Source organism: Cyprinodon variegatus, unplaced genomic scaffold (assembly GCF_000732505.1).
Source record: "Cyprinodon variegatus isolate N-32 unplaced genomic scaffold, C_variegatus-1.0 Scaffold2206, whole genome shotgun sequence".
Lineage (NCBI taxonomy): Eukaryota > Metazoa > Chordata > Actinopteri > Cyprinodontiformes > Cyprinodontidae > Cyprinodon > Cyprinodon variegatus.
Genome location: NW_015152659.1, coordinates 3,879 through 17,899, shown reverse-complemented (window position 1 = coordinate 17,899; position 14,021 = coordinate 3,879). Strand labels below are relative to the sequence as shown.

General features: G+C 37.9%; 1 protein-coding gene across 1 annotated transcript in view; it reads right to left on the bottom strand.

The window, feature by feature from the left end:
• The window catches only part of LOC107080671 (structural maintenance of chromosomes flexible hinge domain-containing protein 1-like), a gene marked incomplete at its 5' end in the record, with an annotated part of 26,786 nt that overhangs the window by 9,504 nt on the left and 3,261 nt on the right, over positions 1–14,021 (bottom strand). Inside the window, 10 exons of the mRNA XM_015368879.1 lie at positions 3,571–3,697; positions 3,776–3,931; positions 4,070–4,201; positions 5,133–5,220; positions 5,609–5,670; positions 5,753–5,862; positions 5,950–6,095; positions 12,288–12,361; positions 12,468–12,596; positions 13,554–13,715. Coding sequence (XP_015224365.1) covers positions 3,571–3,697; positions 3,776–3,931; positions 4,070–4,201; positions 5,133–5,220; positions 5,609–5,670; positions 5,753–5,862; positions 5,950–6,095; positions 12,288–12,361; positions 12,468–12,596; positions 13,554–13,715 — 1,186 coding nt within the window. The remainder of the gene's footprint in view (positions 1–3,570; positions 3,698–3,775; positions 3,932–4,069; positions 4,202–5,132; positions 5,221–5,608; positions 5,671–5,752; positions 5,863–5,949; positions 6,096–12,287; positions 12,362–12,467; positions 12,597–13,553; positions 13,716–14,021) is intronic.

Below are 14,021 nucleotides of genomic sequence, written 5' to 3'. Positions count from 1 at the left end.
AAGTCATTAAATATGCGACTTAAGTGCGACTCGAGTACGAGTCACAAACTCGAGTCCCCATCTCTGCCAACTATTACCCAATCCAATATGTCCAATGGCAAAAATGATTTAAATTAGAAAAAAATACTAAAAGATTAAAAAGTTAAAACAATTGAATGTGGTTAATTTAACATGCAACCTCTTTCTTCAAATTGCCTTTTAGTGACTTGATTTGTGATTGTCAAATGAATTTATGTCGTCTTGCAGAAACTTGGCTGCAGCAATAGGATTATGTTAGCAGAAATGACGCAAGTCTCTTCAGCTATATACATTTTCATATACCAAGAAATGATGGGTTAGACATAGCACAAATCTTTCATTCTGACTTTTTGATTAGTCCTAAGCCAGGTATCAATTATTTTAAACATGTAATCCTTAGTTTCCCTGATCCAAGTTATAAATCACCAAAACCTCTTCTATTTATAACTTTGTATCGTCCACCAGGTCGCTACTCTGAATTTTTAGATCTGTTTTCAAAGTTCCTATCGAATTTAGTGCTAAATACTAACAAGGTCATTATAGTGGTACTTTAGACTCAAATGGATTTGTTTAAAATGTGCATAGTCCCATGCATTCTCATCTTCTGGACCTTGGGCTGTTTTATGGCATTGACTGTGAAAAAATAGCATTTTTTCATCCTGTCCTATCTGATTACTTTTTAGTAACCTAAGAATTACTTTAACATAGTTCTCCTCCCCCCAAAATAAGGTTCCTCTTAAGCAGATCATTATCAGACAATATAGTTATACATTTTAAATAATCTGTTCAACTTTTAATATCCTCCATTTCACTGCATAATACTGTAAAAGGGAACCATTTAATTTATTCCCCTTAACAAAGGGATTTTATTTATGAAGTTACTAGTTGCCTGTGTACTCATTTTACAAACAATAAGAAAGTAGAACGTTGATAATAAGAGCTGCGCACTTTGAAGCATAGTATAAGGAAACTTATATTGTGCTTTAAAGTGCCAATATGATTGGTTTATCTTTGGAAGGTGAGGCAGCATCTGAGGTAACCTGAACTGGGTTTGGTATATTTTGATCCAATTGAGCTTTCAGAGTTAGCAAAAGTATTATTTTTAAGTAAATCTTGGGTTTTCATGTTAGACTCAAGTCCAACCAAGTTATTTAATAAATTACTCCCTCTGATTTCCACCTCCATTTTAGATATGAATAATCTATCCCTGTTAAAAGTGTGATGGGAAAATAATTCAACCTGCTATTAATTCCATTTTACATATATTGATTTATGAGTACTGAGTTTTATTCAATCAGGCCTCAGAGCTGCAAGGCTACAAGATGTCTAAGGGACAGGGATCGTCTATCCTATTAGGGAGAGTTTGGGATAAATATAACGGTTCTCATAACAAGCTTGACTCTTTCTCAGGGATTTCATATCATATGTTGTTTCCAACTGTCAGTAATTGTTTCAGTAACGATATGTAGAGACTGTCACAGCCCTCCTGCAGCGTCTAAATTAGTGAGACAAACTTTGTCTAAGCAGAGCAGGGCTGGACATTATGCCATGATGTTCTCTTTTTCTTCGCAAAGAAAATTAAGTGCCGACTGAGTTAAATCCATCGATCTCCGTTTATTTAACATGACTGTATAGTTGAATATCTTTTTGCACACAGTAGGTACCTCAGGCTTTTAAAATAGTTTTAATTAAACTTTTACTTAAGAAATGTTCTCTCGAGTTATTCAATTATAGACCTACATCAAACCATCTTTTACTATCTAAAATTCTTTACAAAATAGCTATTTAACAAGTTTGTGAGCCCTTACATAATAATTGTCCTTTTAAAGAGCTTCAGTCAGGTTTTAAATCTCAGTCTGACAGCTTTGATATACGAGTCTTAGTTGATATCAGCCTACACTTCTCTGCTAAACTTAGATAAAACTGGGATATAGCTAGGCTTGTATAAGAGTTGTTTGCTGTAAGAAGTAATGTTATTTAAAGTGATATTTAAAGAGTCATCCTTTCGGGCACAGGAAATTGGAATAAGCTCCAAGGGCATGTGCCTTCAAGTGGCAGCATTCTACACTTAACCAAAAGGTATAGCCAAGTAAGAGTAGTAATACTAAACAAGAATATTACTTGAGTGAACATAAAAAGTACAACTTCTCCTACAAGTAATTTGCGTAAATAATGACTTTTTTTTTTATTATTTATTGGTAACTACCTTTTTAAACACAACTACATGATTAGTACCAAACATAATGATTAAATGATTATAAGGCTCCTAATAGGCTTTACAATTTTATTCTTTTGTTGTATAAGATGCAAAGTACCGTAAATCCTCTAATATAGGACGGTGCCTTTATTTCACTCAGGTACATCTTGGTCCAGGCCATTATTGGAAGGAGGCCAGAATTAGAGGCAGGCCTCTATTTCTATTTGATCAAAACAGACTACCAGTGGAATGAATAAAAACAAGATTTTGTGTGTCTTTGAACCTATAAAATACTAGGTTCATTTATTGAAAAAGTACAGTTGCCATAACTGTATACAGAACATTATTCGGACGTCTTTCAGCAGCTGCTATTTTTCTGAACGGCAAAACGAAAAAAAAAAAATTAATGGAAACTGTTCTGCCATCAGCACGAAATTTCATTTTAGGCAGGCTAAGTGGAATTAGGCTACCAGTATCATATATTTCAAGAGAAATTCAGAACAACAAAGGCCAACGAAATTCTGTCATTTTAACGCTGCCTGGTTACAACCAGACCTACCGGTAATCACGTGTCTTTCAGATGAGAATGATTGTGTGGCTGGTTATACTCCTGCAGCAGTGTGTGGCAATGAGCTTGATGCAGACATTTTTGATTTATGCTCAGTATTGAAGCATGGTCCGTGCTATACATGGTGGGTCTAGATATAAGGCGATGAGGAAGTGGGGGCGAGTAGTCCGACAAAGGAGGGACACAAGATCCAGGTGGAAAAAGGGTCCCAGCGTTATTGCGCACCTCGCTCTTCTAGCAGGTCCAACTGATACTTGTATGTTACTATCACACGTTGTTGAGGACTGGCCAGGAACATTGTTGGTTCTAATTATAGCCCAGGCCTGTATAAGAGTCTGGCCACTATTTACCTCCGCCGACAGTGAGACCGGCCATTATTAGAGACCCGGCTGCTAATTGAATACAGGCCAATATTAGAGGATTTACAGTATCTGGTTATACTTTATTTTTATCTGATATATAGCATTCAGAACACTTGACTTTTCATTTACAGTACAATAATGACTCTAAACCAGGGATCTTTAAAATTCCCTTATAGATTTACATTTTAAACTGTTATATTTTGACAGTAAAAACCTCAAGTAATTAGATTCTATTTGTCTAAAATAATATTTGTTCATAAAGCAATATCAGATTTTTAAATAACTAGATCCATTTATGTTATTCTCAAACTAATACTGCATGATATAACAATTTTATCTTTCAATTTTCTCTCTATATTAGGAGACATTTCTACATCTGTAAAGAAGCTTTGTGCTTGTTATTAAATGCAGTTTGTAAAGTGTACCATTGTAAAAATAGAAGGGCAGCTCAAAAGGACTGAGAGATGTGGGCGGCATCGTCACCTCAGGCCTGAAGAGGAGAATATATCTTCTTCCGTTCTCACCAGGACTGTTTTCTGAAATTGCTAAACTCTAAAGGTGAGGTGAAAGGAAGTTCTCTATGATGACAAACATAAAAGTTGTTTATGCTACAGATAGAGTGCTACTCACATCAATGTTGGCAGTTCCTTCTTTTAAGCTAATTTGGACATGGCTGTTTTTGTCTTTAAACAAGGGGAGACTTCTGGGTATTTCTCCGTCAGGACACTTCATTGAGATGAACACCTTACCGTTCAAGTCCTGCCCAGCTGGATTACCATGCTGATCCTGCAAAGAATTCAACAAACCTAAAGCTGTCAATTACAACAACAAAAACAGATGTTTCCTAATGGGTGGGATATTCAGAGTTTTTTTGCTGACATGTGTTAAGAGTAAATCTGATGCCTTGAAAGGACTGGAGCTCACCATAATCTTTAGCGTCACATTTTCAACCAAGATTCGATTGCTGATGTCTCTACAGTTGAAAACAGCTGGAGTTTCTAGCTGGCATTCGGGTTCCAGTTTGATTGGTTCATTAGCCACCACCTTTATATTGATCTATGAGAGGGAGAAAAATCAAAAGATCAGCAAAAGCTTTGAACCAAATTTCCACAATACCTAAAACAAAGTTTTAAAACATCTTACTGGAAACAATACATGAGAACTTAGCCATTTAAGCCACTAAGACCTTGTGGAGTATTTAAGTGCACCATGGTTGATCAGCTCATTGTCAGAGGGTAATGAATATATCACCATGAGCAGTGCTTCAGTGCTGTGCTTTAGCCCTGCTCTCTCTAGCCATTGGAGGATTTGCCATATCTGCCACTTCAGCCATCCGTCAGTTGGTACATCCCATGTAGGGATTTTTTTCCTCCCTTGATAGTTCTTACAGTTCCTTCATTTCCAGCTCCCACTGTCTGAGACATTTACTAATCGCCTCATCCGTTGGATTATCCCTGATGTATTCTTGGAGCTTGGATGTTTCATCTTTATTGCCGTCCTGATGCTCACTAGGCCTCTACCTCCTTCTTTGTGCTTAGTTTATAATATGTGGGTGCTGGATTTAGAGTGGCATTCACCATGCATGGAGAATAGATTCCGTGTTTTAACATCAGTGGCTTGAATCTTCTCCTTGGGCCATCTGTTTATCCCAGAAGGGTATCTCATTACTGGCAAAGCATAGCTGTTGATTACCTGGACCTTGTTCTGACCATTGAACTGACTACTCAGAACTTGCATATAAAGAATAATTGTTAAAAGTGAAGTGTAAAGTTTTCCACCAAATTACTGACACATATGTAGACAGACAGAAGAACAGACAGATGTATGTCAATTTATTATATAAGCTGCTGGCTAACCTGAGGCCTGGAGGCAGAGACATTCAATTACCTTAAGCTACAAGAGCTGCTTGCCGCTATGGGTATTATTATTTCACATTTTTAATGCATACATACTCAACACAGAACTTTATTAATGTGTGCAAACTTACCTGAGTCCTAAGCTGATCCTCTGTTTTGTTGCTTTGTAGAGCAAACTCTACAGTATACTCCCCAGCATGTTTTGGGATTGCTTTTCCTCTGCAGTAAAGCACACACAAGTTTCACACATGTCCAAAAACTGTCTAGGAAAAGTCATTTGATGTCTCTTTTAGTTAAGTAAAAGTTAACATTCCTTTAGCTCACTATTTAGGTTGCTTGATTATGAATAAGTGCCTTTATTTAGTCCCTTCCCTTGCTTTATCTGTACTGTATAGAAATAGGAGCATCAGCTGTTAAATCGAGCAGATAAGAACGAAAGCCCTAAAATTTCAACTATTCTAATTTTCTATTCCTCTAAACATTCTGCAAAAAGCCAATGTTGATTAATAAAAACTTTAAGTACAATATTTATAATGATGACATTAATAAAATATTTCTAAATGAACTGTACTTAATGCAAAATAGAGATTATTTAAAATTAAATCACCTAAATCGATAACAGTGATTCTCCTCATCTTTAATAGGTTTTCCGCATTTTGGCATAATGTCCTGAAAAATGAACGTTAAGTGTATTATTGAACATATCTTACTTACAATGAGGAGAGACTCATGATGATATTTGATCACTTACTGTTTCAGGTTGTGTTGCCGACCCTTTCTCCCACAGGGACATAGATAGATCTGCAGGTTTAAAAGTTTGTATCTGACTCCCCTCTTCAGAAAGCACAGTCACTGAAAAATCTGCAAATCACATACAGCTTAAATTAATTTACCAAAAAAAAAAAGGATACTAGGATTTTATCAAGAAATAAAAACCTGGAAATGTGCCTCCAGCAGGGAATCTGGCATTTGTATCGTATTTCACTGACAGGTTCATAGGTTTGTTGGGATCAGCGAGTAGAATGAGTTTCACTGATGGACCAGGGATGGATTTGCCATTTAAGGATCCTTTAAGCTCCAGCACGTAGGACCCTCTAGAGAAGGAAAGGAGTAAAGAAAGAAGTCTTACCTGTAATTAATAGCAAATCTGTCTAAATTTAAAGCTCTGGGCAAGCTGACATTTGCGGTAGTCTCTGGAAAATGTTGAAATGGAACAACTTAGTTGTTCCGTCAGTCCAAATATCAATAAAACGGATCAAGAACAGAGGATGTTATGCAGTATGGAGGAGGGGCTATGCTACAATAATACAGCATATTGTACATGGACAAATTGCTGGTAACTCTTGATTTTCTTGTAACAGAAATTATGAATAAAAGTCAGACATTGCTTTTCAACTATGATTCAACTTAATACAAAAAAGAAAAAACAAACCTCTTAATCTCTGGACAAAAGTGATGGTACCCTTCACTGTATTTTTTTAATATATTTTTTTTTATTTCTTTTGCACAATCTCAGCTCCTTCCAAAGATGCTCAATAAGATTTAGGTTGTTGTTTAGGTCATGGCTCATAAAGTGCATCTCCAGGGTGTTGTTATCTTTGTGTTTTGGGTTATTATCATGTTTAACACTAGAAATCCCATAGATACGAGAATTTTCCTCAGCCCCCAGTCCCCCCAACAGTACTCCACAACTCATGAATCCCTTGTCAGATGGGAAATGCACCATTAGCGCTGTGGCTGGAGAACCATTCCACCCCCTTCAGTTTCAATTTTAGCTAAAGTCTCTCTCTTTAAGACTGTTTTACCCGAGAGCAGGGGGGAAAAAATCATATTTGTAATTAAATATAACAAGGTCTACCTCATCAGTGTCGCCAACATCGCAATGATTTCAGCCCAGCCACCAGCGCAGAGATCAGATGATAACTGATCTGTTCAATGAAAATTGCTGCATGAGCTGGAACGCTGTAGAAAGCAACAATATTTATACAATAATGACCATTTATACAATAATGAACATTATTTATTTGGGGGGAAATATAACTCAGGCGATCTCTCCTCTCTCTCTCTTCTCTCCTCCTCTGCAGACACGCAGACAGCATCGTGAGACTGCAGTCAAGTTGGCAATATATTCACAGATTCGACTTTTCCGGATTAATAACTCATTGGCTGATTATTTATTCTACAAACCACACAGCTCTTCGCAACCATAGCAGGACAGACAGTGAGCTACAACCGTAGTTTCCTCACAACGAGTCTCCTATCGTGCTGGGAAAATTACATTGGACCCTATGGAGAGCTCGCTGCTCCAAAAATGTGCAGGAGGAGTGAACTCTGCAAGTTGCAAAATAATCAGAGAGAAATATTCAAAAGCGTTACCAAGGAGTGGTGGATTATTATCACATGTATTGGATTCGAAAATAATACTTTTCTGAGGAATTTCCAAAAGCCTAAATGACAAATGGCACCTCCATTCTATTATTAGTATAAAACTTGTAGCACACATAGATAACCTCATCTAGTTCATACTACAACTCTTAGTTTCGGAATATGTGCTAAACTCTATTTTTTAGATATTTTCATTGTTATCATAAGCAGGCCAGGTGTGCAATCTCTGCAACAGGAACCACAGCACTGAGCGTTGTGTGCACTGCACTAAGTATACCTGTCACAAATGCAGGAAGGACTCACCTTGGGTTTCTAAAAACTGCTAAATGGGACAATTGTAGCTTCATATGTAGTGCTTATCCTTGGGTGAAATTAATGTTACTACTATACTGAAATCATACTGTTTGTCATTCTCTGAGCTGAAATGTTGAATGACATGAAAAGGTGAAAACAGACAAAATACAATTATTCTCTAAGTTGTTCTTTCTTTCACATAGTGAGCTTTTCGACAATGAGTCTGTTGGTGAATGGACAATATAAATAGGCTCTGCCTTGCCTTGTTGGAAAAGCATGGTTATGACCTGTCCTCAGCTCAGGAACTAGGACCCGTATGATAGCTGGTTGTTCAACAGGTCTGCCTAAATAAAAGATTTGGATATCACTTATTAAGATAGTCCTGCAAAAAGGTCTGATGTTGCAGGGGCAGGTAATGAAAATTGTTTGGAGCATGCTCTTGTTCTGATGCCAGTTTGTTTCAGCCTTATCCAGTCTCATGTAAAAGGGCTGGTCATATCACAGGTTATTTGCATTACAACAAGGACACTTAGCAAGGCAGAGTGAATACACAAATTAAAGAGGGGAGGGGGGCTTGCAGGAAAACTGGAATTCTCCGGGACACCTTGTGTTAAGACGCATGACCAGCGATTGAGACCAAGCCGTCCCACACTGGGCAGCACACTTCTCTCTAGAACCCATTGATAGTCTTGAAGTCTCGTTGTACCCTGCAGAAATTCAAGACATCCTGTGCCCTAAGCCCCAGAGCATAACAGAGCCTCCTCCGTGTTTCACAGAAGGGACAGTGTTCTTTTATTGATAGGTTATTTTTTTAGCCTGTGCGAAATAAGCTGATTAGTCTTAGCAAAAAGTAAAATTTTTTGTCTCATCTCTCTATAGGACATTCTCTAAGATGCTTTGTGGATTGTCCCCAAATTCCAGTCTGTCTTATTATAATTAACAGTGGAATACCAGACAACAGTGGAATACCAAACCACGCTATTGAGCTAGCGGGACCCCATACATTCCGGGCGGATAGAACATCAGATGGTTTCGGTAAGACCAGAGGTTGACGACTGTGCATTTACATTAACAAAGCTTGGTGCACAAACTCTGTTATTGTTGAGAGACATTGCTCAGCTAACCTGGAGTTTCTGATAGTTAAATGCAGACCATTCTATCTGCCACGGGAGTTCACTTCCACCATTATCACTGCAGACTACATACCCCCGGACGCTGATGCTAAGTCTGCTATGAAAGAACTCCACGCAGCAATCAGTAAACAACAGACCATTCACCCAGAAGCTGTGCATATTGTCGCAGGTGACCTTAATCATTCAAATTTAAAGTCAGTGCTACCAACATTTCACCGGCATGTTCTCTGCCACACCAGAGGAAACAAAACTTTAGACCATGTTTACACAAACGTGGCTAGAGCCACGTTTGTGTAAACATGGTCGCATGCTGTTTGTTGACTTTAGCTCAGCATTCAACAATGTCATTCCATCTAAGTTATTAGCCAAACTTCAAGACCTGGGCATCAACACCTCCACGTGCAACTGGATTCTGAACTTTGTGACCAACAGACCACAGAATGTCCGATCAGGCTCCAACTGCTCCAAGTCCATCACACTCAACACTGGTGTACCACAGGGCTGTGTGCTAAGCCTGTTTCTCTACTCCCTCTTCACCCACAACTGCAAGCCTGTGTACGTGTCTAATTCCATCATCATGTGTGCGGACCTCACCACAGGGATTGGTCTCATGAGCAACAACGATGAGACTGCTTTTAGGGAGGATATTGAGCACTTGGCCACATGGTGCACTGAAAATAACCAGCTCCTCAACACCACCAAAACGAAGGAGGTCATCATAGACTTCAGGAAAGATTCAATAGGCACCCACAACACCATCCACATCAATGGAATAGCTGTTGAACGTGTCTCCAGTTTCAAGTTTCTGGGGACCCACATCTCAGCGGACATGGCCTGGTCAACCAACCCCTCCGGCCTGGTCAAGAAGGCTCACCAGCACCTCTTCTTCCTAAGAACACTAAGGAAGAATCAGCTACCCTCAACTATCCTGGTGAACTTCTATCGCTGTGCAATAGAAAGCATCCTGACCAACTGTGAAACAGTGTGGTACTGAAGCTGTTCTGTTGTAGAGTGCCCAGCAAATCACTGGAACTTCACTACCCACCATTGAGCACATCCAGAAGAAATGCTGCCTACATCGAGCCCGCAGCATTCTTAAGGACTCATCCCACCCAGCCCACAGACTGTTTTCTCTCCTACCCTCCGGCGTTTCAGAGGCTTCTGGACCAGAACCAGCAGAATAAAGAACAGCTTTTCCCCCAGAGCTGTCTCTTTACTGAACTCTAACCCTCACGGATATACTCTCCTCTCCTTCCTCACACCTACTACCATTTTGCTATTCTTTTTTTTTTTTACAAGACTGTAATGTTCACCTGCACTCCTGACTGTTACTATTGTAACAACTCTTCATATGCATCTTGCACTACTCACTTTGAGTCGATTTGCACTGCTGACTGTTTATTCACAGTACCAATTGTTTACATATACATTTGCAATAACATACTTTAACTGTAATATGCAATTACCTTCCATTGCACTTTAATTTAGATAGCCTCTGTCCAAACTTTATTTATTCATTTTCTAGTAAAACCCATCTGTATATGTGCTATTGTACATAACTGTATATCCACCTGTATATTATATTCGGTACATATCAAGCTGTAAACTTAGTTCATAACACTAGTGATCTATATATTATATTCATTATTTATAATGGTATTCATCTCTATACTCATTCAGTAGAAACCCATGTCCTATATTTATGGAACCATTATTTGTCCTGCACTTTATGCTATTGCACTTCTAGTTAGACCTAAACTGAATTTCGTTGCCTTGTACCTGTACCTGTGTAATGACAATAAAGTTGAATCTAATCTAATCTAATCTAGATTCAACAAGAGTTTCCTCCTTGATCATCTTTTATTAAGCCACTTTGGCCTAAACAACAATGAATGGCGCAATCTGAAACTGATGGTCCTTAAGCTTCAAGTTTACCTTTAACCTTTTTAGAAGGTTTTCTGGGCTCTTGGCTTTAAGCCTACCCTTAAAAGTAGACAGGGTGTTTGCCTCCCAGACTAAAACTTGTAGTTGATTCCACAGGAGAGGAGCCTGATAACTAAAAGATCTGTGTCCCGTTCTACTTATAGAAATTCTAGGAACTAGTAAACCTGCAGATTGTGAGCTAAGTGCCCTTTAAGGAACATAAGGAACTATCATATCTCTGATATAAGATGGAGCTTGGCCTTTTAAGGCTTTATATGTGAGAAGGAGGATTTTAAAATCAATTTTGGATTTAACAGGAATCCAATGAAGAGAAGCTAGGATAGGAGAGATATGATCTCTATTTTTAATTTTCATCAGAACTGTGGCTGCAGCATTTTGGATCAGCTGAAGGCTTTTAACTACAGCTTGTGGACTTCCTGATAGTAAAGAACTACAATTGTACAGTAACAAATGCATGGACTAGTTTTTCAGCATCACCCCTGGACAGGATATTTCTAATATATTGCAATATTCTGCAGAATAAAGAAGGAAATTCTAGAAACCTCTTTGATATGGGATTTAAATAACAGGTCAATTCAATCCCATCCAAATGAAGTGATTGACTAATCAGCTTCTTTTTTTGGGACTCTGGTCCAAAGACTATAACTTCTGTTTCAAGACATATCTGTAGTCTATGTAATGGGTTAGTTTCATCTGAATTTATAGACAGATATTGTTGTGGCCCAGCTTTGACGATATGAAAAATTCACAAAGGCCTCAGATGCACCATGGACAAGTAATTTATGCAAGCAAAAGGATAATATTTTCCAGGTTTTCTGGTTTTTTTCTTCCTCAGGCAAGCAAACAGAAAAAGAGAAACATTTCCTCCATGCTTCTCTTGTGCTGGTAAAAAAACATATGCCGACCCAGATGCATGCTGGTCCTACCATTGACAGCCTTTTCGCTTTCTGATCTGCATATTAGTGTTTGAAAATGAGACCATTAGTGAGTGATGTTGGATGAATGTGTTAATAGTGTGAAGTCCTTGGAATGGTCAGTGTGACTAATAAAAAGTTATATAAATTTGGTGCCTTTAACAACTTCCCTGTCCCTGTTAAAGAAATCCCTACAGCATCAGGCTGCCAACACGGTTAATAGTGTTTGTGTTTGGTATCATAGGCAGCGTTACTTTTCCTTCACACATAACAAAGTGATAGGACATCTAATGAGTGATATGAAGCTTATTGTATGAGTTTATCATTACATATGTTACAATAAAAAAAAGAACTTATGACTTCTCATCTTTTGTCTTCTCGACTTTCTAAGGTCCTAATACTGCAATAATTTAGAGAGCCATTAATCTTAAAAATCCAAAGATTTTGATAGATAGAACTCAACCCCTTGATGGAGAAAAAAATGAATTGCAAAATGACAATAAAAGTAAATATAAAAAACATAACCATGGCATGTAGTAGTAAAGCATTCAAATAGGATGCCCAGTTTCTGTAAAACTGCACCAAACTTGGGACATGGTGCGTTTTTGAGACTTACTTTGAACCTTTAAGATTATTAATGGTGAAGCAGACTTTTCCTTCTGAGTCCATGGGTTGTGACTCATGTGTCAGCTGAAACAATAACAATATTCAATTATATTGTTAAAACAGAATTATTCTCTTTTTCTAAATTCTAAAATTGCAGACAGCTAGGCATGTTTACTTTTCTAAAACCAACCTTCAGTGTCTCGGATGTTGTTGTTATCTCAATAGTTAAGTTTTTGTCCTGAGAAGGATTTTCCCACTTATCACAGAGCTGGACAGTAAATGGTGTTGGAATACCTTGACAATTCAATACCTGCAATGGCTAAATAAGACAAAAAAAACACTAAACACATTTGTTCTCTTTGTTAATGTTTCATCTAAAATCAGGAGTTTACAGAGAAATTCAGTGAAGATCTCAGTATATCCTAGAAAGACACCAGCTTCTTGGAGATTTAACACAAAGAGATTTAATGATTCTTTTAAATTATCGATACCATTACCTCAATTTTCTTTTTAAGGAAGGAGGTCCTTTAATATATTTTTATAACATAACATATAGGGAACACCTATTTACGTCTATCTACAATGACGGGTTGATAAAAGGGATCTACAAAGACTGCACAAGCAATGAATAAGACATGCAAACAGAATCTGTCTGTTCTACTCTAATGAGTAAACTGCCTATGCTACTTATGGTTGAGAGTAGCAGTAAAATAACTATTAAGTTCCTAACAAAGTAGTTAAAGGTATGAATGATGTAATTAACAGTAACAGTAGTAATAATTAATTATATGGTAGACATATATCGATCCATCCATTTTCTAGCACGCTTATCCCGAGAGGGGTCACAAGGGGTGCTGGTGCCCATCTCCAGCACTCAACGGGCGAGAGGCGGGGTACACCCTGGACAGGTCGCCAGTCCATCGCAGGGCATATATATATCTATATATATATGCACATACACAAACAACCATTGACGAACATACTCACACCTAAGGAAAATTTAGAGAAGCCAATTAACCTAACAGTTATGGTATTGGACTGTGAGAGGAAGCTGGAGTATCAGGAGAGAACCAAAGCATTTTCAGGGAGAACGTTCAAACTCCATGCGGAAAGACTGGGCCAGGAATCGAACCTGAAACCTTCTTTGGTTAATACACTAAAGACAAAACCAGCATTGCACTGGTACCACATGAGGTTTATTCAAAATAAAAAAATAAAAGATATGAGCCTTTCACTAGCTGAAAAATGAAAAAGATGGGAAAAAAGTTCTCTTTACCAGCTCAGGCCCACTAAGGAGCTTAAGCTTGGCGGGGATTCCTGCTGCCACTTTTATGATGACGCATTCTGTGTAGTTGTTGTAGCTGAAGCAAAGCTCCCTGGGCCCAAGAGGCCCTGACTTGAAACAGACTCCGGTAACCGCAACAGAACTGCTGCTCTCCTTAAATAAAAACAAAGATAAATAGATTTAATGAATATACATTTACATCTGGATGGAGAAAAAAAACAGTCAGTAACTTTAGTATAAGTAAAAGCCCAATTAAAAGAAGCTTTAACAAATACTCAATTTTTAGACTATTCTCACAAAGCAACAATTTCATACTACCGTATTAACACCCACCATCTGCCCTAGTATTATGCTTACCACTATGCAATGCTTTTTTTATGCCTATGTTTTTCTTAAAGGCACACTATGCAACATTTTTCAGTTAATTAATGTGTTCCATAACGTTATGGATGATTAAAT